We start from the raw sequence: 24,668 nt of genomic DNA, 5'->3' as shown, positions 1-24,668 counted from the left end.
ACTGTGTGGAATGGAGAGGAAGGGATACGCCTGTCTCTGTATTGCATCCTTCAAACAGCATGACGCGTTGATTGTTATCCAGAACTGACACTGGGCCGAAGTAGTCCTTGATGCAACTCCACTGATGCTGGTAGATTTACACCAGAGATGGATTTTGGTTCACTGTGCCCAGCACCTGTCTCTGACCATCTCAGCTTCGCAAGCAGCAGGAAGAGGTTAAGGGAAGAAGCCTTTGAACTTCCCAGTTCTTTATATAGCACCCTGGATCCTCTCCCCTTGTATCTTGGCTATTAATAGCTGTGTAAATAAAACAGGATGGGGCACTTGCTTTGGGGGATGTCGCATCCAGAAAGACTGCCACAGGTGTCTGACCGCTCTCTGGCATGCAGGGAAATGCCTTGACAGGGCAGCCTTGTGCTAGAGATGGACTTGAAACCAAAAACGGGCCCCAGACACACCCAGACTGCAGGAATGTTTAAGATCCAACTCCACGGGTTTCAGCTCGAGTCCCCGAGGCCTGGCGCTGTCTCCGGGACTCGGTGGTGATCGCCTCGGCTCTGGAGGATAACCCGATTGATGCACTAGTTGCTGGTTATGTGGATTCTTGTTCCTTAATAATAACTGGCCTCTCCATCCAGAGATCCGTGTGCTTTACAAAGATGAGTGGGTGTTGTGATCCCCGTTTTGCAGAGGGGGAAGCTGAGGCAGGGGAAGTGACGTTCCCCGGGCACCCAGCAGGCCAGGGGTAGAGCTAGGAATGGAATGCAGCTGGGAACATTGCCCCTCCGACTAAGCTGTGGCTCTCCCTGCTGGAGAGTCCTCCATGAAGCATGTCTTGGGGCAATGGGAAATCAGATGCTCATGGCTGCAAAAAAATTTTAAACCAATTTGGGAAATCTGATTATTCCAATGGGGAACTCAATTTCCTCTATCCTACCGGCCCTTATAGTGTCTTATAGTGGCACCATCAAGATGAGGGATTTCTGCTTAATTATTCTATATTGTACTTAAGATGGGTTTGGAATTATTTTAACAGCTTATTCTCCTTTGCGATTAGGGACAATGATTACGATATCTTAATCTGTTGAATTTTTCTTCTTTCGCTCCTAGGGAAATGTCCCCAAACAGATCCGTTTTCTCCCATGTCCTCTTTATTAGAAATAATGAATTGTTTTCTTGTGCACATCTCATGGCTTGCTACTCTATTGCCTGGCCGATATTGGTCATATGTCAGGTGGTTTTTCTTTTTCTAGATTAGGGGTTCATTGCTTTTGAAAATCAGTTTCCTGGTGTGAATGCTCCATGGAAAGAGAACTTTAAAACTTCCTTTCCGTGAATATTGGAGCATGTGAACTGAAAATTGACCTTCTCAGAGCACTGGTGCTTGTAGAATTCAATAGCATAAATGTTCCCAGATTAGCAAAGGGAGATGAACAGTGCCAAAGAGACTGGATTTAGAAATTCAAATGAATATCCACTGATTGATTGTTGCAGTATTTGCCCAGCTCCCATCTTTAATATTGCAATGCAGTGTCCCTTTAAAATCTGAACTGCAGTAATTAGAATGGTTCTTACATTTCAAGCCCACTTAAATGCTGGTATCATGGAAACCAACTTCTGTGGTTTGCAGCACATCTGATGTCTAACTCGGGGGAAAAAATATCTTGATAGTCTCTGGAGCCTATATTGAGTTTGCCTTGTGTAGTTTTTGAACAGAAGGATACCAGTTTAGTTTAAGGTCCGGTAACTGAAAATGGTGTCCATTTCTTTCAAACCACAACACAAAATGTGCTTCTGGCTGAGAAGTGTTTTAAGCACATGGTCAGCTCTTAACTACATTCAGGGTTATGGCAAGTGACTTGTGTTGGCTGACAGTTCTGTTTCCAAAACAACTGTGTTACTTTCCAGGCACCTTAAATTGCTTGTTAGCAATTGGAAGCAGTTTAACCATCTGTCCCTAAACAGTGGGGGCTTCATAAGAGCAAATTAATTCCACACCAGATGCAAAATGATTTGTAAAATGGCCCCCCGAGAGAGCAGCAAGGCTGTTAAAACCCATATTGGTTAAGTCATCATGCAAGGGTTCTTTTTAAATTAGTCGTACATGGAAGAGGGAAGAAGCAAACTATGATTTGGCCACTTCCTGTGTCTCTCTTAAATGATTAAAATTATGACAGGAAGGAGTTTGAAGCCATGTGTAATTTGCTGCACCAAGAATGGAGAGAGTTAAAGAAAATTAAAAAACGATGCTGGTGTCCATGCAGCAGCCAACTGTTGAAATCCATCATTGAGAGAGAGAGTAAGTTTTTCCTTATGCAAGACAAACCACTGTGTGGGTATTTTGTTGTGGACACAGCAGCGAAATGAAGACAGATGCATGGATGGATGTTAAGTGGCAGGCCGCAACTTTTACTAAACTTAAATAAAGGGGAGGAGCAATACCTGCCCATCACCCATACTCCCCTATCCCAGGCATTTAATTGGTTCCAGTGTGGGAGTTACAGGGCTCCTACTGTAAAACTCGTAACTTGGAGTATGCTCTTATCAGCCTGCCCCCCCCCCAGGACTCGGCTACCCACCCTCCAACCCAGGAGGACAGAGGGGCAGTGACCTCGTCCCATGAGGGCCCCAAGGTTTCACCCTATCTCATGAATCCCAGGTTTTTTACCTCCGGGAACCATTCATTTTATCCTTTTAACCACATTGGAAACCGGCTGCAAGTTGCGAGGACTGAACAAGTCAACCAAGATACTAAATGCATTCCTGGCTAACCTGCTGTGGCTTGAAGGTGCTGCAAGGAAGGTGAAAAACTCTCCAATCCTCTGCCAATTGGCCCATGGGAGAAAAAGTTCCTTCTTGACACTCCTCCCCTCCCCCCCAAACAGGGGATCGGCTAGACCTGCAGCATCTGTCAGGCCGGATTCCCCTTACTAGTTCAGGGTGGGTAGGTGGGGCGGCTGGAACGGGGCCAAAAGAGGCTCCAAATGGCCGCTGTTCCAGAGTAAGTCCTGGAAGTTAGGGAATGCTAGCTGCACCTCTCCCATCCCCCTCAACTGGCCGGAGATTCCAATGGGGAGTTGGGGGGGGAGCTATATGATGTCCCTCAGTGAGTGTCTCCTTCGCTCGCTGCTGGGGGTGTCCCCCTTCCACCACTGGCCCCATCAAGTTCTCCCACCCGTTGAGGCAGATGGGTGGCATGTTACATCAATTTAAAAAATGTAAATCTAGAAATGAGCAGAAGGCTCCTTCGTGATGTATTTTGGGGTCATCATACGCTTGGTCTTAAGGCCAGGCAATCGGACTTCTTTTGAGGCATTTATTGAGAGATCTGCCACTTAAAAGATGTGTCATTGCTGGTAGTCAGTTATCCACAGTTACACCCATGTCTTCTGTCCTTTCCCTTTGCTTAAAGTAAGAGGATGTAGAGACAAATCAGGGAGGAAGTGGTAAACAGGGCAAACTTGTAAAGTTTAGGTAGATTTGGGGGGAGGGGACTGAATTAGGACCCATTTTCCATTAACCGAATCTAGTTCAATCCTCGCTGTAATCCTTGGTAGAGAACGGGAGCCAGTTAATAAATGAATAGCATAGATACTGAAGCAAATGATTCAAGAGAGCCTTTGCGCAGATCACGATTTAGCTGCCTTGCACTGAGCTGGGAGAGGGGACTGGACCAACAGGATTAGCGTGTGCGGATATCCCAGGCTGGAATAGCAGGAGGTAGAGCTTTGGGAGCGAGGGGACCTGGAAAAGCAATGGTGCTGCAGATCTGGATTGAGCTGCATTGGGAGAGTTGCGGGGAGGCAGGAATAGGAGTGGAGTTGGAAGGTGTTCTGCGGGATAGGATGGCTCTGTGGTGGTCGAGCTGCATGGGGATTCAGGGATGGAATAGCAGAGGTTCTGCAGGTGAGGATAGAGGTGCATTGGCAGCTCTTGGAGATCTAGAACCAATGCCATCAGCTTCTTGCTTTCAGGATTATCGGAAAGTAACTTAAATCGTTTAAAATAAATTGGAGGAAACCGTTCACAAATGAAAACAATGCAATGGATGAAATACAAGGATTTGGGCATGCAAATTAGCCACCTTCTGCTAAAATGTTCCAAGGGATATGATTTGGCTGATAGATGTTAATGAACAAGTTGCCAGTCTTTCTCACTTGGGGTCCAATCGCAGTATTCCCGTGTCAGCTCCAGTATGCTCCATAATTAATGCCTGCCTTGTGCCTGCTGATAAACACTGGTGACAGCTGTCTCCCTGGTGCTCGCCACATTACTGGAGACTCTATGCTTCCTCCATGGAAACCAAATGGCATCATTATCACAGACTTGTTCAAGGGGCTCTTAACTGCCGGCATGTGTTATTTTCTCATTTGAGAACGTCACAACAAAGGAGTGACCTGCCTTAACAGGAAGAGGCAAATTACAAGGATAAAGAGACTGATGTAGCCAATCTGTCTGTTGGCTTATGCCCATATCTGCTTGGAACAATATGTGATCTAGTAGCTGGTGGAAGGGACTTAGGCCTTGTCTACATGGGAAGGTTTTTGTACGTTTGCATCTATGTCTGGGGCTTTTTGGATAACCTAAGGTGTGAAATTAAACCAAAATAGTTTTTCCAGTGTAGCCTCCTGTGTGGACACTCTTACAGCAGAATAAAATGTGTCTACATGGTGTGTTATACCAGTATAACCGTTGAAACTTGCCCATGTAGACATGACTTCAGTCAGTTCAGCAAAAAAAATACAATTGCTTTATCTTTATTAGACTTTTATAGGGAGTTAATTAGGTTGACCTGGGTTACTCAATCTAATATCAGACCTTTAAATTCTAGTCTAGACATGGCCAGAGAGTCAGGACTCCTGGGTTCTGTTCCTGGCTCAGATACCAACTTGCCATGTGATAATGGGCAAGTCATGGGTTGGCAGTCTGAGAGAGACCAGGACTGAATAATAGAGTTAATGATTGGTGGTATCCCCAGAATACAGAAGACTTCACTCTTCAGGATTCTCAGTAAAAACTCCAACTGATGGCTGAATAGGCTGAATTTTCCACTAGCACAAAATTCACCAGGAGGGAGTTAATAGAATTTGGGAAACCATGGGTGGAAAAAGAAATAAGTCACCTCATGCAGAACTCTATCAGTATTGCTGTTAAATATATTGGTTAAGATTTTCAAACAGTCCAGGGGATTTAGGCACACAACTGCTATTAATTTTAATTGAACCTGTGTCTAAATCCCCATGACTGCTTTGAAAAATCTCAGTCCTTAACGTGTCTGCCAGAAAGCCCTGATTCTGCAAAGCACATGGGCACAAGAGGCACATAAAGTTAAGCACGTGCTTAAGTCGTTTGCTGACTTGTGACCTTAAATAGGTTTGTTGTGATAAATGTTCGTCCTTGTGATACATGGATACAAAAGAAAGGGAGAGAAAGCAAAAGGGTAAGTAGGCTGTCAGGCAGGTTAACTGTACAGACTTCTCCCATCAGGTTATTACGTGGGATTCTTGTTGAATGGGGCATTCATTGATCTAAGGGGCTCATTGGAAGTGTTTTGGTCCTTACCTGACCTCTCCACCATTCGCTAGTAAGGTTTTGGGAATTTTAAGTTGGAAACCTTATGGATACTAAAACTGGCCCAGGGATCATGTGGGAATTGTGTACTAAGATCCTTAACCTATTCTCTGCTCTTATTTTTTTTTTAAAGAAATATCATTAGCCAGGAGCAATATTGTATTATATACAGATTGCTGATTCTGTCTCTCATGTTCCAGGACTGGAGTGATCTTTTAATAACAGGTCACTGCCTTGACGACAGAGCTTTCATCTTGCAATTTGCTGGTTTTGTTGCCTTTGTGGAGTGGCAGGAACATGGGGGCTGCATTATTTGTGGGCTATGTTGTGTTTGATTTTAAGTTCATGCTTACACAGCATAAAAGGAGATTAGGGGGAAATGCAGCACGTACGTTCGCCATAATAACCCAAGCTTTTCCATCCAGTGGTCTGGGTATATGAAAATCGTTCCTTCCTAGGAAACATCGAGGATTGCCTGAGTGTGTTGAGATTTTGTTTAGGCCAGGATGGCTGCATCTGCACTAGGAAAAAGGTGGGGCACTGAGAGTGCCCCCTACTGTTTACCCTCAGTACCACCCGAATTAATGTACGTGGAGACTGGTGGGAGGGATGGTGCTACTCTGAGAGTAACCCAAACCATGCAACCGCAGCCATTCAAATGCAAGCCTAAACTTTCCTCATGTCCTGGTCCCTCCTGGGTCCTGTTTCCATTCTGCGTGAGAAGGTCGTGCAGCCATGCACAGCTGTCAGGACAAGGAGTGATGTGCATGCACACGTTGCAGAATCTGCTGGTTATCCTGACTTGGCATTTATAACCCCTTTTGACATGCTGCAGGAGGGATACTGTTGAAAGCCCCTGCATTCCTGTGCAGAAAAGTGTTCTTTCTGTAGGCCCCAGGACTGTGCTTTACCATTAGGTTCTAATGAATCTAATTACCACAAGTGGATTTCAGCTCTCCCTCTTCATCTGGGGAATTGTCCCACAGGTAGGGTGAGGTGTTGAAGGGCTTACACCCAGAAGTTTTAGGGCAGCTCAAAGGAGCAGTGAGCTGAAAAGGCATTGTTCTGGCCTGCTCTGTAATCCCCTAACCATACGCAAAGAAACCCAGTTTATCCCGCAGAGCTTTTGTGTGGAGACCTCAGGTCTCATTTTAGGCCTACCAGCCTTGATTTGTATATCCCTTAATACTTAAAGCTCTCAGTTAAAACTAACTTTAGTCAGTCAACATAAAAGATGAGTCCTGCTAGTGATCTCAGGCAGCATCTATCTGAAATGTATTTATGGCCCTGCTTCTGGGGAAGGTGGTGTTTTATGACAAATGCAGCAGTGCATTGTAGTGTGAAATGCCACTCACTGATACTATTCCAAGACACACATGAATTTGTTTACAGTATGCATGGACTCTGGACTATAGAGTCTCTGTTCTTTAAAGGAGACTTTATCCTTTGACTCTCAGCCAAATTGAAGAGACTCTCTGCAAATGCTTCTGGGTGCAAACCAAGCTACGCCCCAAAATGAAGAGGGAGTTGCAGTTGGAGCACATTAATAACATTAGTTAGTTTTTCATTAACCACATTTAATTTTTATTTAGGGACAAAGGTATTGCCATGCCGATCAGACCAGTGCTAGAGAGGAAAGCCAGGCTGAGATTCAGGAGGTTTGGGTGCAAGTCCTGGCTGTGCAACCGATTCCCTGTGTGACCTTGGGCAAGTCACTTCTTCTGTTTGTGCCTCAGCTCCCTGTCTTTTAACCAGGAGATAATAATCCTTCTCTGCCTTATAGGGATGTTGGCAGAATAAATCCATTAGTGGATGTGATGGGCTCAGAGGTTACAATGGTACATACTCTGATCCTGATGCAACGCCCGTTGTTGTCTGAATCTTTCACTTGACTTCACTGCGACATGGATTGGGCCCTGAGTGAGTACCTACCATTGTAGCCTCTGAGCCACTTACATCCACTAATGGTATAGATATATTCCTGGTCCACCATTTCAGGTACACTGCCTCCAGCTTTGACCAACTTTCAATGCTTAAGAAACAGGCAAAACCTCCCTATAAGGAGGCTGCTTTCAATTGGCCAATACCATGCACAAGGCTAGGAGGGGGATTCCTTCCTGGCCTTTGCAGTGTGTTAGCATTATGCCTTGAAGCATGAGAGTTAATTATCTGTCACATGGATTGCTACATATGATATGGCTATAAAATTATCCAGCCCCTTCTTTAAAAAAGGCAGCTACAGTATCTGACCATCTGATCTCCCATTGTCATTGGTACAAACGGCTAAAAAGAAACAATGAAGATACTTTCTTTTTTGCATCAAAGCCCAATGTTGAGAGGCTTCGAATAGCAGAAAGCATCTTGTAGAATATAACTTCTTGTCTGCAGGATGGAAATGAGCACCATGATTTTGGCATGAGGATTCTGAGTTTCCTGTAATTAGGAGGATGGCTTCAGGACAGGTGTTTAGATTAAGTACCATACACTAAATCTGTGTTCACACCAAACCTCTTCTGAGATAGACCCTGGGATCCTTAAAGGTGTGTGTGTGTGTGTGTGTGTGTGTGTGTGAGATATCCAGTTTGCAGTCAGCTCAGCACTGTCCTTTCAGTGGGTTATTTCCCCATAAGGAAACATACATGGAAGCTGCCACGCCTTGCTGCATAGACCATGAAGATGCAGCTTTGTGTATCGACTTGTATTTCATTACAGTGTACATTTTCCCAATAGATTTTTTTTTCTCTATCCATTTTAATTCATTTCAGGGTCGCACAAACCCTTTTGTTTCCATCCTTCTATGACAGGGCCCGTTAATTTTATAAGGGACTGTGATTTGCTCTGAAGGTGAGCGATAGGGTGACCATATGTCCCGATTTTATAGGGACAGTCCCGATTTTTGGGTCTTTTTCTTATATAGGCTCCTATTACCCCCCACCCCGTCCCGATTTTTCACACTTGCTGTCTGGTCACCCTACTGAGCGACTTCCTTTTTGGATGTAGCTGCTGTCTTTTCCCTCCACTGTTTCCATACTCGGAGGGACGCTGATGTTTTCCAGGTCTCCCTAAAGGGCCGATGGGCCTTTCATTTGCCTAGAGCTCTCAGTCACAGCCCTGGAGTTCTCTGCCCTTGGTTTCAAAGGATGTGGCTGAAATCTGTCAGTCTTGCTCCTGAGAGGAGGAGGGGGGTGCACTGGCAGAGCAGGACAGCTGGAGGCACGTTGCAGGCAGAGACTAGACGCTAGTGTGGTGCTTCCAGGGGTGCTGTGGGAAAGCACACACCAGCAGCAGTCACTATAGGGATAAGCAATGCTCTGCCCAAATGTTACCGTCCGGATGTGTGGGATGTCATGGCCAGACGCAACCTCTCTAGTGCCCAGGTCTTTCCCTGGTGCTCAGGGAGCCAACCAAGTGTGTGCCGTGAGCAAGGGGAAGGGACCTTTGGGTGGGGAACAGCGTTTAGGATAAACCCTACAATAACACACCAGGCTGTGCTGTGGAGGGAAAGCAGCATTCAGTTTCAGGTTTCCAAGGTCTTAAGCAAACTCAGGGGAGCATCAGAATCTTTAATCATGAAAAATCGCACACTTGCATCCTTCAGAGGGCACGGCTGGCTTTTTTCCCCCCCAATGATCCTGTCAGGGAAAGCTTATCTCTAGCTGGTTCATTTTCTCCTGGTAACTCACCCCCTTAATTTTCTCAGAGGCATTTCTCCCCCCCGGCCCCCCAACAATCATTTAATGCCCAGCGTATGTTAAGGGTAGGGGCCTTGGAGAGATGCTTTCCAAAGCAGGGGGAATGAATCCTGATAGCGAGGTGGGGGATTAACGACAGCTGGAGCCCAGGCAAGCATTTGATGTAGAAGGATTAAAACTCTCCTTTGCTGTGAGGCCAACAAAAAACTTTGCCACAGTTAGGCTGCCGGTGTGCTGAAACCTCCGCCATTCTACTGACTGGACTCTCTTGTTTCTGCGTAGCCCCCCTCTCGGCTGTGGGTTTCCACAGGGAGCATGGCTGGGGGGGAGGGGGGAATGAGTCTTTTCAAGGTGCTTCCTGCCTCTTTACCTGGAGCCCTGGCAGCATGTGTGCAGTGGGTGCGTATAGGAAGGCTGGGAGATTCTAAGGGCCTTTCCTCATCCGCAGTGTGATCTTCTCGTCTCTGTTCTCCCACCAAACTGATCTGAGGCCCCCGGGACATGCAGAGAGAGGTGAGGCTGAGAGAGGTCCTGAGATGTTTCTGGGGAGGATGTGGTACCCTGTTGTGTGACCTGCTTCCATGAATTAGGAGTAAGCAGCAGCAATGCCCTGGATGTGCCTGTCAAGCTGAATTGACTTACCGCGGCCCAGAGGATGTTTCATTACCTCGCTGCTTTTTCAGTCTGTGGGCACTGGCAAGTCAGGCTGCTGTGATTCATCAGTAACATCTTCAAAGTCAGTACAAGGAGCCAGGAATAGACCAGTCCCTGGACCTCTCCAAACGCATCCACTGACCTTGCTGCGAAGCTGATGCAAACTTCGATAACGCCATCACCCCGCCCCTGGCTTGGACAGAGACTAGGCTATAATCCGTCTGAGGGAGAGTGTTGGTGCATCTCCTCGTCCTGGAAATGGCCTGCCCTGAGCCCTGCATTCATTGCTGTCTCCATTCCTTTCTGCACCTCTTTATGGCGCTGATCCTGTGCGTGGATCTATGGGAGCACAAAGACCTGGCTGTCTGGATTCACTTGTGGGATCAGAGTCCTGAGTCAATAAAGGAAGCACTTAAGACCAGCACTGTTCTGTTATCTCCCTGGAGGACATTAGGGCCACTGTCCTAGAATCCACAGGGACCCCTGTGATCACCCAGTCTGACCTCCTGCATGACTCAGGCCATAGACCTTCCCCGGGATTATTCCTGTCTGAACTAGAGCAGATCTTTTCCCAAAACATCTTCTGTGATCACAGCTTCATCGCATTGAACCAGAAGCATGAACAACCACGTGTATCTGGCTCTGGCATCTGCTCCAGCTTAGCCCAGTCAGTTCTGCCAGCGCCATCACATGCTAATACTTTTCCTGGAACTCTCTCTGGAGATTTTGATTTCATTGGGCCAGTCTTGCAAGCTCTCTTTAGGTTCCCCCAAATATCAGAGCATTTGTGGTTGTCAGTTAATTACCGTTTAATCCGTGGGTTCTCCTAAATCTGTCTAAAGTTTGCAGTTCATAGACCATTCTAATTTAATTATATGTAAACTCTTTGATAGCAAGAGGAGACTTGCCTTTTAATGAATTTCTAGGCTGCAACAGATTTGCAATTCCAGTGAGCGGAGTTTGATTTTTCACCTGAAGTTTCACAGACAAGAAAATACCTGGGTCATTTGCTTCCCTCCTGCATGTAAACCTGTGGAAGGGGAGGACTTATTTGTAATCTCTCCCTGGTTTTGCTTTCCCTGATGGTGTTTTCTGACAAGGAGGAGGTGCTGTGCCAGGGGATAGAACCTATGGTAGTTGAGGGGCACAGGGAAAGTTGCTCCAAACCTCGCAGAACCTGTTGTATGGGGAGGCAGCATCTTGACTCCTGTACACCTCCCAAAAGCACTTAATTGTCTCCCATACTGGCACTGTCCCCTGCTTGGCACTATCCTCATGATCCCTCTGATGGGGTTCGTAGGGCACAGAAGCAGGCTTCATGCTGCTCAGAGAACCCTGGATTCTGGTGGCAACAGGACCCATATAGCAACTTTCCCGTGGCTCCTCTCCCTGCCTGCCAAGCTCGGTGGCAGGAGCACTGCAGAGGAACAGGTGGCAACAAGAAAACTCACAGATCCCCCTTTCTCCCTTAATGGAGTTAGCTGATTTTTACAGACTCTATGGTCAAGATCCTCGGCTGGTGTAAATCCGCATCGCCGCATTGACTTAAACGGAGCTACATCGATTTACGCCAGCTGAGGATCTGACTCCGTATATCGGGTCTAGAAGTAGCTGGCAGCACCTCCTTGAATTTAAGCCTTCTTCAGATACATCCATGGCCCGAGTTTCAAAGGTGCCGCGATTCCTGTTGACATCACTGGGAGCACAGTTCAAATAGACTATCATGGCTTTTAATGAGCCTCCTTAATAAGCCCCTCATGGCAGGCGTATCCAGAAGTGTTTATTGCCCTTTTCTTTAAATCCTCTCAATGCCCAGTTATGTTTTTCGTTCGCTCCCCAGAGCTGTCTCTGTCTGCGATGGGACTTGATTACTGGTGTTTTTCCGATTGTCTCTAATGACTAATGAATACGCTTACGTAAAAGACCTGTGTGTGAACCGCTCCTACACACTGCATCTGACTGTAATTTAGCCTCCCAAAAGGAAATTCACCAAAACCTATGAAAGGGAGAGAAAAGAACCCTTGTCCCTCTGTTTCCCCCACAATAGAGAACAGAGTGACTTCCAAGGCAGGCTGTGAATGCGTTGATTGGATTACTAAGGCCTTTGGGCAGGCGCGTGTTATGGATTAGCCATGCAGATTGCTCGCGGTTTATGTGGAGTTATCGCTTTTTCGCTTTGAAGTAATTACAAACTCCTCCGAAGCTGCTAAAAACGCACTGCTCGGAGGAAGAACCCAATGTAGATTTAACTGCAAATTCTGCTTGGATGAACCTGCTGTCAGCAGCATCCTGGCTATTCTGCACAGGGGGGAAATGCTAGCAGAGCCATGAAAAATAGTCAGTGGCTTCCTGTTGCTGTGAGGGGCATAAAAATATTTGGCAGCTGCAGGTGGATGAAGTGGTACCTTCCACTGAGGCAGCAATGGCTAGTAGAGTGGCTAAAGCCGGGGATTCTGCAGCTGACTCCATGTGATCTCTGGCAAATCTCCCTCCATTTTACAGATGGGGAAGCTATGATAGTTACTCACTTCGTAGGGGGTGAGGTGAAGCTCACTGCCGGTGTTCTAAGCACTCAGACCCTCCTGTGACTGGTGTTTATAGAAGGGGGAGAGTGCCCTTACTTCCCCATATAAAATGGCAGTGAGCAATCAGCTGGGTACATGATGATCTTTTGTTCTAGTCATGCTCAACAAAGACGCCCAAGTTCTCAGGGAGTTTGGACTTTGTGTGTTTCCTTAATTGCACGAGGGCTTATTGCAAGCGTTGGGGATGCTGCCCGCAAATTGCCATAATAAATGCAACTCCCTCGGGTCTCCTGTGTTGGCTGCTGGCTCACAGGTCTGTTCCATGGCGAAAACATTCCCCATCCTTGGTGAGATTTTTTATTTTGTGCCGCTTGTTTCCCAGCCCCTCTTTTGACCCCTCCACGAAACTCTACAATCTCTGCTGCTTGGTGCTTGCAATGCGTGAATGTCTTTCTGCAGTGCTGTGGGAAGTGGCTCAGGAAAGCCATTCTTTCTTTTTCCTTGCCATCAGCAGCACTTATCCCAGAAATATTTCCCTCGGGGACTGCCAGAACCAAGATTGCAAGGAGCAAACGTGACAAGCCCACTGAATGGAACACCCATGGCTATGCAGATGCTGCAGGCCGCTGGCACGGGGCAGATGGAGATGTTTTACAGATGAAGCGTGTGGTGCGGCAGCATCCAAGACCCTGAGAGAGCAAAAGCCTTTTGTGGCTTGTCTGTTCCTTTACCTCCCCATTGGCCTTCCCATTGATCAGCCTGTAGGAGCCATTGTCTGCTAGTCATTAAACCACCCAGAGCACTTTGGATCAATACCTCACTGACGAACTCATTGGAATTATAACAGCCATCTGCCTGTCATTACCGACTGCTCAAATCTCGGACCCTCCTGCGTCACAGACCCATGTGGCATTTCTCAGCTTTCCAGAAGGGACAGCTTAGAGCTTTAAGCATCAGGTTTGAAATCACTTAGATTCCTTGGAACCATATGTTTGAATTCCAGTAGGGTGTGTAAAAAAAAAAAAAACACCACCTTCATCCATCTGAGAAAATTCCATGCAGGTTTAATGAAGTGTCCTCTGGGCAAAACCCTGTTCACTCTACAGGGAAATTAAGGAAGCCACAAAACTTTCCATGAAAATGGTGCTGGGGGTGCTAAGAGGTGGCCTATGCATCTTTGGCCAAACTTTTCCCCTTTCTACGCTATTGTGGAGGGGGCTGGTTCACTGTGCGTGTCCTTTTCAAAAAGGAGCTGCATGGCTGGGGCTTCTAATATAAATATTAAGAAACATTCTTAATAATGAAGGAGACATTGCTCCACACACCTCTGAAGTGCAGCTACCAGTGGATGGAGGGTGAGCAGACAACTGATGGAGGTTGTAGTCATCAGTTGGCTCTTACTTAAATTGTAAGCTCTTTGGGGAAGGGACTAGTTTTTTGTTCTCTGTGGGGCCTTGATCCTTGTAGGGCCTAGAGGCCCAAATCGCCAATACAAATAATAGCAATAACTGGCATTATCTTCTCCATCGTTCTTAGTGTAAACTTTCAGGATCAGGGATTGTGTCTGTCTGTGTGCTTATATGTATATCCTGGCAAAGGCAGGGCCATGAAGAGCATACCATTCATATGGCGCTCCTGGCTGCAAAGTGACGTACACACCGAAGGTATTTATTATTTATTTCTCGTTTCAGAATGTAACAAAAGCAGTAGCAGAAGAAAAACCCAAAGCTCCCACTACCCAGGAGATTGAACAGATAATCAACAGTTACAATGCCAAGGTTACAAATTGCTTCGTGATGAAGCTGGTATGTATTTTATTCATCTGTCTACATTACTTCAGGCACAAAGGGCAGGCTTTTAATTCTGGCTTCAGCAGTGACTAGGCCTTGCGCTGAGCCTTTGCACAGGGGTGAAGTTCACCCGACATGGATAGCTCCAAAATCTTTGATTCATCTGCCAAACAGCAGCAGGAAATCCGGTTCTACTGCGAGGAAAACACACCGACAGAGGGTATAAATGCATAGAAGAGACAACTGCATTTGTAAAGGGCAGACAATCAGATGATGTGGTAACTGCATCAGTTACCAGTACAGGGACTGCTTGCCTGGCATTTGAACCGCAGTATGACAAATGAATTCTGAGTATAGCATTTGTATTAACCTGTTTGAGCAGTTGTCTTCTCCTGAAACTCTTAAGGCTACAGACTGGCCTGAATCAAAAACTTGGGTCTAAACAGGGGGAAGAGAGGGGCAGCATTTGAATCTGGATTTTAACTTTGACTGTGCCCAAGGCTGCTGTTATGCAAGTAGGAGAACAGCGTAAGCTCTTTGGGGCAGAGCCTGTGTCGATACAGCCCCTATCCCAAGGGGTCCCAATCGCTGCTTGGTGGGTCAGGGCACTACTGTACTGCTAATTGATGGGAGTATGAAACATGCTAGGTAAAAAATTCAGAAGCATTTAAGTGCCTTGGGAGCCTAATTCACTTAATGAGACTTAAGCTCCTACATCATAAAAGTGCTTTTGAAATTTGTACTCACTGGATAAGACCTCAGTAGAGCAAAGCATTTAAATCCAGTCTTAAGCAACTTGCTGACTTTTCAGTAGCCACTATGTACATTGAATTAGCTGCTTCTCGGCTTCTGCCTTGGAGACAAGTGTCGATGGTAAAAAAAAAAAAAATCCACCATCCTGCCAGGCTCCCTCAGTAGGAGTTTCGGGAGAGGCTAAATACTGTGCCATGGAGACTGAACTCGCTGCTTAGCCCTGCTGGTGAGGTGTGGCTGAGATAAGGAGGAAAATGTGCATTGCCGGTATCTGTGCTGTCCAGGCCTGATCCAAAAGCCCACTATACTGGTGGAAAGATTCCCATTAACGTCAGTGGGCTTTGAATCAGGCCTGGTCTGTCCTACGGATAACACAGGGCTTCGGTCTCGAGGGTGGTCACTTATTTCAGCACCTAAAGTGCTTATTCACCAGCCTTATTTGTACCCGGGTCCGTTTGGCGTGAGCCACCGCACAGTTCAGACGATGGTTCTATGATTATTATTTTTTTCCAGTGGGGGAATTTTCAGAGTAATTTCGATGTCCAGCCAATGATTTGCCACACATAGATCAGGCTGTATTGTTCTTGCTTAGATGAATCATGTTAACTAGAAAGCTGCATCACTGTAGTTCAGCAGCTGTTACACAGCCTATTTGGTGACATCGAGCCCTTGGGGAAACAGATGTGCCATTCTGTTCCACCACGGTCAAACTTTTAAACAAAGTTGTGGGACCCCTAGTAATTTGCTTACAGTTCCAGCCATTGATTGCAGCCTTGTTTACTGCTTTGAAAAAACAACCATGTAAACCAAATCCTGTTGGTAAGTCTTGGGAGGCCAAGAGAATGGCTGTGTTCACAAAGGAGATTTAACAAAAGGAGCAAATTTCACAAGTTCCTATAGATCAGAGCGAAGGAGGTTTTAAAAACAGAAATAATAGAGATTTTACAATTTCAGAGACCAGAGTTCAGTTGTTTATGGTTTTCCGGTAGCTTGTCAGTTTGTGAAAACAAGCCCCAAGTTGTCTTTAAACAGACATCACTTACGACTGAAGTGAACAAAAACTACTGCAGGAGCCAGGGAGTCATCAAAGGGATCTTTTTCCGTCTCCTAACTTTTGTGATCCATGAATTAACATTGGAGTAGCCTGGGTTCCAAAGGAGTTATTTATTCTTGGATCATTTTCTTTTAAGGCAAATGGGCCATCTTTTGCCTGTAACCTGTGCAGTCCTGGGACTCTGTAGCAACTAACGTCAGCCCCAACTGACAGCTGTGAAGCAGTACCTGAGTAATCCGTTCCAGAGGTTCTCATCTTTCAGAGTTTGTTATAGCCTGGCACCCACGGTGTTGTCCATGCTTAACCAGGGTTAGATTTCTCATGTAGTCTGTGTAAAGGGCCTTAATCTCCAGATTTGGCCCAGGATGGTGAAAATCTCATGAAATTTCCATCATTTAAGATGGAGAGCTGCAAGATTTCAACTATTTGGAGCTAAAACCTTATGAAAACAGCCTGCATATCCAACTCAACCCCCGGAAACCCTAGTTCAGATGCTTATACGTTCTGTCTCCTTTAACTGGAGATGGCTTTAGAGAGAAGTGTAATTGCAGGCACAAATGGTATTTAATGTCAGTTAGTTTCCATAACTCTTCTCTGTAGCAGGAACAGTTTACACAGGATGAGACAGCCAAGGGGCGGGGAAGAATCCTAGGGCATTATTGAATAGTAAGGAACAGGAAGAATTCTGTAGTGACTAAACCTAAATTGCTAGTTCCTTTTACATTATTAATAGGCAAGTTTCAAGCACTATAGAAAGTCAGCTCACCATGTCTACCACTGGGTTAAGTCCTGCAAAACCCCCTTCAGCTGGGGGTGGGAAATACTGGCATTAGCTGAAAACCTGTCTTGCCCCATGAGAGCTTGACTTTCGTTATCTCCTCTGCCTTAGAATGAGGATGGCACTTACACGGGCTTCATTAAAGTGCACTTGAAACTGCGCCGGCCTGTGACAGTGCCAGCAGGGATTCGGCCACAGTCTATCTACGATGCCCTCAAGGAGGTGAATCTGGCTGATATGACGGACAAGAGAACGTCCTTCTACTTGCCGCTGGATGCAGTCAAGCAGCTGCACATCAGCAGCACGACCACAGTCAGCGAGGTGATCCAGGGCCTCCTCAAGAAGTTCATGGTGGTGGACAACCCTCAGAAGTTTGCACTTTTCAAGGAGATGCAGAGAGATGGGCAAGGTGAGTTCACGCCCTTCTGAGCAACCAGTCCCATGGGGGGCTCAGTGCAGAGAGGGGAATTCCCAGATGCTTCTCCTCTCTGCCACAGTTGGTAAGATTGTAATTTGCGTTACAGTAGAGGCCTTAACTGAGCAAGGTGCTGCACATACAGACAGCCCCTGCCCCAAAGACTGACAAAGGGACGATAGTCTTACAGGTGTGGGGAGGGATAGCTAAACCCAGGGTTGTGAGTTCAGTCCTTGAGGGGACCATTTAGGGATCTGGGGCAAAAAAATTGGTCCTGCTAGTGAAGGCAGGGGACAGGACTTGATGACCTTTCAAGGTCCTTTCCAGTTCTATGAGATATAATATAATATAAATATAGGTATATTAGGTGGGGAACTGAGGACCAGAAAGATCAAGTGACTTGACCAAGCTCACAGAGGGAGTCAGTGGCAGACCTGGGCAATGAACCTAAATCTGTGGAGTCCCAGTCCAGTGCCTAAACCATAAAGCCATCTTTCCTCTCATTCATAAGTGTCATTCCTAATAGCAGAGCTGTCAGAGGCAATGCTTTCCCCAGGGAAGATCTGCTTTGCTGTGCGGTGTTCTTACTAATACATTCATCAGCGAAGAGCTATAATAGCCAACCCCTGTATATGTGGCCTTCCACCACACTGATCCTGACTTCTTGTGGTCACTTGTTGCAGGAGTTAGGGGTGGCCTGGCCCAAATCTAATTTAGATAATCAAATATGCCTAACAAATTCCCCCTGCAATTGTTGGATAAGTCACTCCCTGCCCTAAGCTGGGTGGAGCATTTCTGTGACCAGGTACACACTTGCCACCTTGCAGCAGGGGCTGCGTAGAGTCGGTACATAATCTTACTTGCTGTGCTGTGTTCAGGGTGAAAGGAGCTATATAGAGATTACAGGACAGAACGCTTTGCAGCCTCCCGGGTGTTGAGAGGATGAATACATTGAAGATGGTAAAGTGCTCAGATATTACAGAGAGGGGGGCTATTTAGGAACCTAAGGAAGGTTTAATTACTGTTCTGCAGCATACTAAATCCCTGGGCAATATTTGCCTTCACACTGTGTAGTAAAAATATCACCCTACTGCCTTATTCTGCTTCAGGGCCAGCCCCCGTTGGCTAAGGCAGGAGTCATTGTTTCATCGCTAAACAAGTAATGTTCACTGGTGCATACACAAGCTCTAATTTCCAGCACCACAAGTAGCTCCCGCTTAAGTTACAGGGTCTTGTGTCAGAGCTGAGATGCCAATATGGCCACCTTTGTGGAATACAAGCTGTTGTAACAGAAGCTAGGAGCTGCTACTTACTGACTGGCATGAGTGCCTGGGTGTACCTAGCTTGTGAGCCCCCTATAGCCTGAGCTAAATTGAGTTGTTGCCATAGGTGGAGACAACTCCTAGCGAAGTCAATGGAAATTTAGTCATTTATAACACAGGCCTTTCAGTTCAGTTATAGCAGACTGCTTTGTTCTTTAAAAATATCATGTACTAAATTTTGATACCGTGGAGGCTCAAAATCTCCTCAGGGTGACTCATCCCTTTGAGTTGGACACCCACCTGCATGGAATTCAGTCTTTCCCATGTGGTCCTGTCAGCCCTGGGGGCTCTGCTATGCACAGCACTTTTCCAAACAGTGTGTACCCTAGTGTCCCTGGCTTCTGTGTATCAACACTGATCTCTGACAGTGCCTTATCTTTGGTACTTGCAAAATATTATTGACATTCTAATTGACTCATATAGACTTCTGGAGTTTTAACCTTAGCAGAATCATCATGACCCACTCACCCTTATAAACAAGATATTTACGTTAAAAGTGTATTTATAAATTGGCAAGGAGTGCAGCTGCTCTGAATGGACTTGTCGCGCTTTCTCTTTTCCTCCTCTAGTCCCATGGTTCATAATTATGTCATCTGCCTCTCCACTGTCCACTCCCCCAAAAAATCCACCATCACAGGAAGCTGAACTACTTTGGCACTATAAACTGTCATGACAAGACAGTCTTGGTGCAAAACAGTGTAGGAGACTGGGTGGGAATTTCAAAAGCATGTGAGGGAGTTAGGTGCCCTGTTCCCACTGAAATTCCAGGGGATTTGGGTGTATTGCTGCCCCTTTGTCTGTTAAAATCTCCCCCCACACACACACACCCAACAGGGGGCTAAACAGCATAGTTTTGGGATGGTACAGATTGGAAAGTGGGATTGGGATGAGGGCCAACTCAATGAATTTATGTACATCACACTAAGCAACTTCCAGTCTACCTGTGCCTGGTTGTGTTGGCCAGTGGGGTGGGCTCTTCCTACTGATAGTTTGTGTTTACATAGAGCCTTTCATTGAAGGGTCTCTCAGCCCTTGGGCCAAGACTTTCTAAACTGGGTGCATAACATTAAGCTTCTAAATCCTAATGTAGTAGCCTAAACAAGTGGCCTGATTTTTAAAAAGGGCAGAGCCCTCTGCAGCTCCTGTTGACATTGATAGAACTGCAGGATCTTCACTCCTTTGGAAAACAAGGCCACTTGCCTAGGCACCTAAATAGGGCTTTTGGGGGCTTCACTTCAGACACTCAGTGCTGAGTATATTGTTCATGAAGAGTGTTAATTAAGCTTCACAGCACATTCAGCTTGAAGCTGGGGGGGGGGGGGGGGGGCTTACACCAGCTAACCTAGATGTGTGACCAGATTCAGCTGCACTGGTGAAGTCTGTCCCTGGCAGGTGTCTGTATCTACGCTGATTCTAATTTCCTTAATTGGGACAGAACTTTTACTCAACCTCACATAGCTAATCAGCAGCAGACCTAGTATCTAGGGGTTGTGACTTTCAATCATTTGCTTTAACCACTAGTCTGCGCAGCCTCGCCCTTTCTAAACACCTTTGCTGGAGATGGTATGTCCCGTAGTGACTCTTAATAATAAAGTCCAGCTCAAGATGCCTTAGAACCTATGCTGTGTTTGTTCAGTAACTTCTTGAGCATCTTCCTGCCCTTGATCCTAAAGAATCTCTCTCTTCCTCCCTGCAGTTCTCTTCCAGAAGCTCTCTCTAACAGAATACCCCTTGTATCTCCGGCTGCTGGCTGGACCTGACACAGATGTTCTCAGTTTTGTGCTGAAGGAAAATGAAACGGGGGAAGTTGAGGTATGTCTGGGAGTCTTTCCCTTGGCTCTCACACCAATGTTAATAGCTTTACAAAAACACAGGGCCTTGTTAAACAAACCCGTGAGACTTACTGCAGTAGAAACACAACTTGATATTTTTTTTTTTTTTTTTTGCTGGAGGACAAGAGGGAGCAAGTTTACTTTCCTTGTGTTATGGTTTGATCATCCAAAACACTGAATTAGACACCAACCTTCCACTTAAGAATAAATATTAAAGCATCTCAAAGGATTCCTTGAGCTTAGCCTGTGTTTTTCAGAACCTTTTAGTCAATCAGTTTAGTGCAGAAAACTTTGTGTTTTTTAAAAACCTGATCTGTAAAAAATGCTGTGGCCTGTTTGATGTTTTTAGACCATAATCCATTTGTTGTTTGTTTGTTTATAGAACTAAGCAATGCAGTTCTACAGTTAATCCTCAGTAGATTAGCTAAATGGAGCCATAGCTAATCCACTGATTTTAAAATAGAGGCCTATGCTATGCTGTATAATAAACCTACAGCCTCCTACGGCTTCATATGCCACACAGTACAGCAACTTAGAACTTCAGAGAGTGTTCAAGCTAAACCTCAGGACTATCACCTGTGCTGAAGATGAATCTGTCAGCTGCTAAGGAGTATAGGGCATTGACACATAGTCAAGTAGTTCAGATTCTAACCACAAGAGAGCAGTCCTGCCAAGGAGAGATCAAAAAAGCAGGATTAAGTATATCTAAATTCCAAAATTATGGCCTAGCTGTCAGTATTTCTCAGGGATACTTCCTGACGTGCATTATTGGAAAATTGAAATGTTTCATTTTGTCTAAACTGCCCATTTCCCACAGTTTTGGTTAAAATGTTTGGTTTGAAAAATTCCCAACCCACTCTATCAGGGGAAAGATACTTGCAGAGTCTAGTTGCAAGGCCAGTTAACTAGATCTTTCTGTATATAGAAATCTAACTAACTGACCTTGCTAGGTAGCATGTGCCTTTTCCTCTGATTTTCAAGACGAGCACTCAGCTGCACAATACACCACAGTGTGTATGTTACAGGCAAGCAGAGGGGAGGTGGTATTCTGTCTGCTCATCTCACTTTGTTTTTGCTTTCTTTGCAGTGGGATGCATTCTCTATCCCAGAGCTACAAAATTTCTTAATGATACTGGACAGAGAGGAAAAAGACAAAATTCAGCAAGTACAAAAGAAGTACAGCAAGTTTAAACAAAGACTGGAGGAGACTTTGAAAGAAGCAGGAGGAAAACCTGGATAACCAAACACAAAGCACATATAGTACCAGACTAAACTAGATATTTTTTAAAAGAAGAGACTTCTCAGGACACCTCAGATTTGTCTGACCCTTTCTCCCTGTTCCTCTGTCTGAGGAATGACGCGCCCCACAAAGAGACAAGCGTTGCATTTCTTTTCCCTCAGACATTATCGCTGGATCACAGCCCGTCAGTAAAGAATGGAAAGCCTCGATTTAAATCTGCAGGCCCTTGATAAACCAAATCGAGCTGCTGCTTAGCTTTCAGTTGTCGCATTGAGTCGCCGAGCAGAGAAACTTCATGGCAACGGCTGAATGTTAAATAAATAGGAATATCTACTGGGTTATTGTGTTGGGCAGGATAGAACTGCATTTCTTTCACCCTCCTCCCACCAACTTGCCTGCTGGCTTGGTTTTAAGATGCTGCGGCTGCCTTGTGTGTGATTGTGTTGTGTAGTTCCGTCATTTCATAAGTTAGGTGGCGCCACAGGAAGCAGCAGATAAAGCAACAGGGGTTGGTTGCACCAGATCATGTGCATGTTGCAGCTCTCGATGATGCCAAAACAGATTGTTGCACAATTCTAAGATATCTACTGAAACATAAAAAGTCAGATGCCAAGAAGGCTCCAAGTCCACCATAGTCTTTCCAGTAGGTTTTATTGGGATTTTAGATAACCTTCATTCTAGGGAATTTTTTTAAAAAGATAAAGTAGGCTGAGTGTGAAAGTAGGATTGTTTGGTCAGCCAGTCTCCGCATGGGAGCAAATGTTCCCTAATGCTGAGTGCGGCTATTCTGTGTATTGCCAGTTTCCTACTCAGGGACCAATGTTTTACACATTTACTCTTTTTACATGCAAGATGGTTGAGGTGGGAACATGGATAATGGTTCAGTTCAGAACCCTTCAAAACTGGAGCATAACCTCCAGCCATGCAGAAGAATAGCAACTGCCCAGCCTCCTGCAGCTTGTCTCCAGTTATCCTCTCACCTCTTGTTCTTGCACCCGCACCCAACCGCCCACAGAGCCTCCACATCCTCCCACTGTCTTCCTTCTGCACGTAGATGAGAGGCTGCTAGGTTCCCTGTATGACTGCCACCCCGCCACGTGTGGTGCTTAGAGCTGGGAGAATGCAACAAGAATGTCATTACTCCCCATTCTTTCTAAGAGCAACAGCTTAGCCTTTTACAGTTAGATATTGCTGCAGCTGGAGACAGAGTTACTGCTATTAATCCAGTCCTAGCTCCTGGTTACACACACCTCCATGTGGCTGGGATAGGGTTCCCCATGTTGAAGGATGCCAACTTAAAAATTACACTTCTGTCTGGAAAGCTTTAATCTAAGGTGTTACTTTTAACAGGTTATTTTTCCAGTGTTTCCTCTTAATGCATCGGATTAAGCACTTAGTGTGTAGTCGGTTTCACTCTTTCCCTTATCTGCATAGATCCTTCGCACAGCAACAAAGGGATGTGTGAAAAGGAAGGAAACCTGATGGTAAAGCCATGAAAAGGGGTAGGTGCAGCTGGAACACCTGAAATGACTTTAAAATGACTATCTGAGTTGAAAGCATCCCTTGAAACTTGTTATATGGTGAAATGATTCCACTTCAGAGGTCTGAGTCCACTAGATGCAAAGTGATGACAGAAGGCAATTTTAAGAGTCAGATTTACCTCAGTGCCTTTTTTTAAGTGTAAAATCTTTACTGTAAAGCTAATGAGGATCATCGGTTGGGAAGGGCTTTTTTGAGAGGCCTCAGTTACCTTTTCCCTCTGCCTGTTCTCTGAAGTACTGTAGGGATGAAGCTGATTTTGTGGGGGGAGGAGGAAGGAATTGTCAGTTCCCCCCAAGGTGACTATATGCTTGTTTTGTTTTTTCAGTTTTATATCTAAGCAGGTTTTAAACGGGAGAAAGTGACCATACTGTTTAGCAAGCCTGCCACCGTGTAGAGATGCCACTTTGTGTCACAGCTGGTAGCTTATGTTTTAGCTAGTAGCACAGACGGGTTTGATAATAGGGCTGCAGAGCAGGGAAAGGCACCTAGTTGTACTGTATTCCTTCCCCAGGTGACCTTTAACAACCGTGAGGTAGCAGAGACAGCCTCAGGAAATCACAGGCTTTGTAGGTGTTTGCCCACTTGTAAAATGGGGAGAATACTTACTGACTTCACAAGTACACTGTGAGGTCAATAAGTAATTAGCCCTTAGTGCTTTAGACCTTGAAAGCATTCTGTACAAATATTGACTGAGCAGAAAGAAGAAGCACACTGTAAAATGTCATTGGTTCTGAGAAGCAAGATCCAAATTTTTTTAAATTTCATCTCACTGGCTAGAAGTTTTATGGGTGTTTTTACTGATTATTATTTTTTTTTCCCTTCAGTGACCATCCCACACTCTGGACCCCCAGCATGTCTTTAAGGTTTTGTAGAAGGCATGGCTTCTTATGCAATTACGGTGAATGCTGCTGAAAACCTCCTGCAAAGAGGGAGGGCTGTTTTTGTTTTTGTTGGCTAGGGGGCATTTAAAAAGGAAAAACCTTGAAACTCTGTTGCAAAGCACAGTCAAGTGACCTGTGCCAAAGGCACAAACTTTAGACATTAGCAAAGGCCCCCTTCCTTCAGATACGCAAAATACTGCTGGCAGTGCCTTTGGTTAGTATTGTGTTGCCTAGTGTACGTGTGAAATTTGTCAGCTGTACAACCTGTAAAAACTATGTATAGAATGGAATAGTAAAGCTTCTGTGGTACAGTGAAATGCATTTTTGCAATGCTGTAATTTATTTTTTACTACTCCCTGTTAATTCTGTGGTATTTTTTTTTTAAAAGTCACTCAGCTTTTATGGCAGTTCTGAAACTTGGTTCAGATGCAAACAGTGTAAGAGAAAGATAATAAAACAGTCAATGATTAAGAAGAATTGTGTCTGTTCTATTTAAAGTTGTCTGGTGCCCTCAGTGTTTAAAGGGGATCTGAGTGTAAGGTCATTAGTGTTTATAAAACATGTTGAAGCTTTTCCCTTATTGAAGTTAGTCAGCAGTTTATAAGAGACTATGAAGCTC

General features: G+C 45.4%; 1 protein-coding gene across 6 annotated transcripts in view; it reads left to right on the top strand.

Moving 5' to 3' along the window:
• Positions 1–24,520, top strand: part of RASSF5 (Ras association domain family member 5) — a 100,780-nt gene extending 76,260 nt beyond the window's left edge. For 4 of the 6 annotated variants that reach the window (XM_065594595.1, XM_042848986.2, XM_005306446.5 and 1 more), the window contains 4 exons: positions 14,134–14,247; positions 16,929–17,226; positions 20,251–20,366; positions 21,474–24,520. In XM_065594595.1, coding sequence (XP_065450667.1) covers positions 14,134–14,247; positions 16,929–17,226; positions 20,251–20,366; positions 21,474–21,626 — 681 coding nt within the window. In that variant the 3' untranslated portion in view covers positions 21,627–24,520. The remainder of the gene's footprint in view (positions 1–14,133; positions 14,248–16,928; positions 17,227–20,250; positions 20,367–21,473) is intronic. The other 2 variants (XR_006174194.2, XR_010600948.1) reach the window with 1 other exon arrangement.
• Positions 24,521–24,668: the final 148 nt, after the last annotated feature.

The sequence above is a fragment of the Chrysemys picta genome, chromosome 4, assembly GCF_011386835.1.
Source record: "Chrysemys picta bellii isolate R12L10 chromosome 4, ASM1138683v2, whole genome shotgun sequence".
NCBI lineage: Eukaryota > Metazoa > Chordata > Testudines > Emydidae > Chrysemys > Chrysemys picta.
Note: the sequence above shows the minus strand (reverse complement) of the source record. Positions and strands in the feature narration are given on the sequence as shown.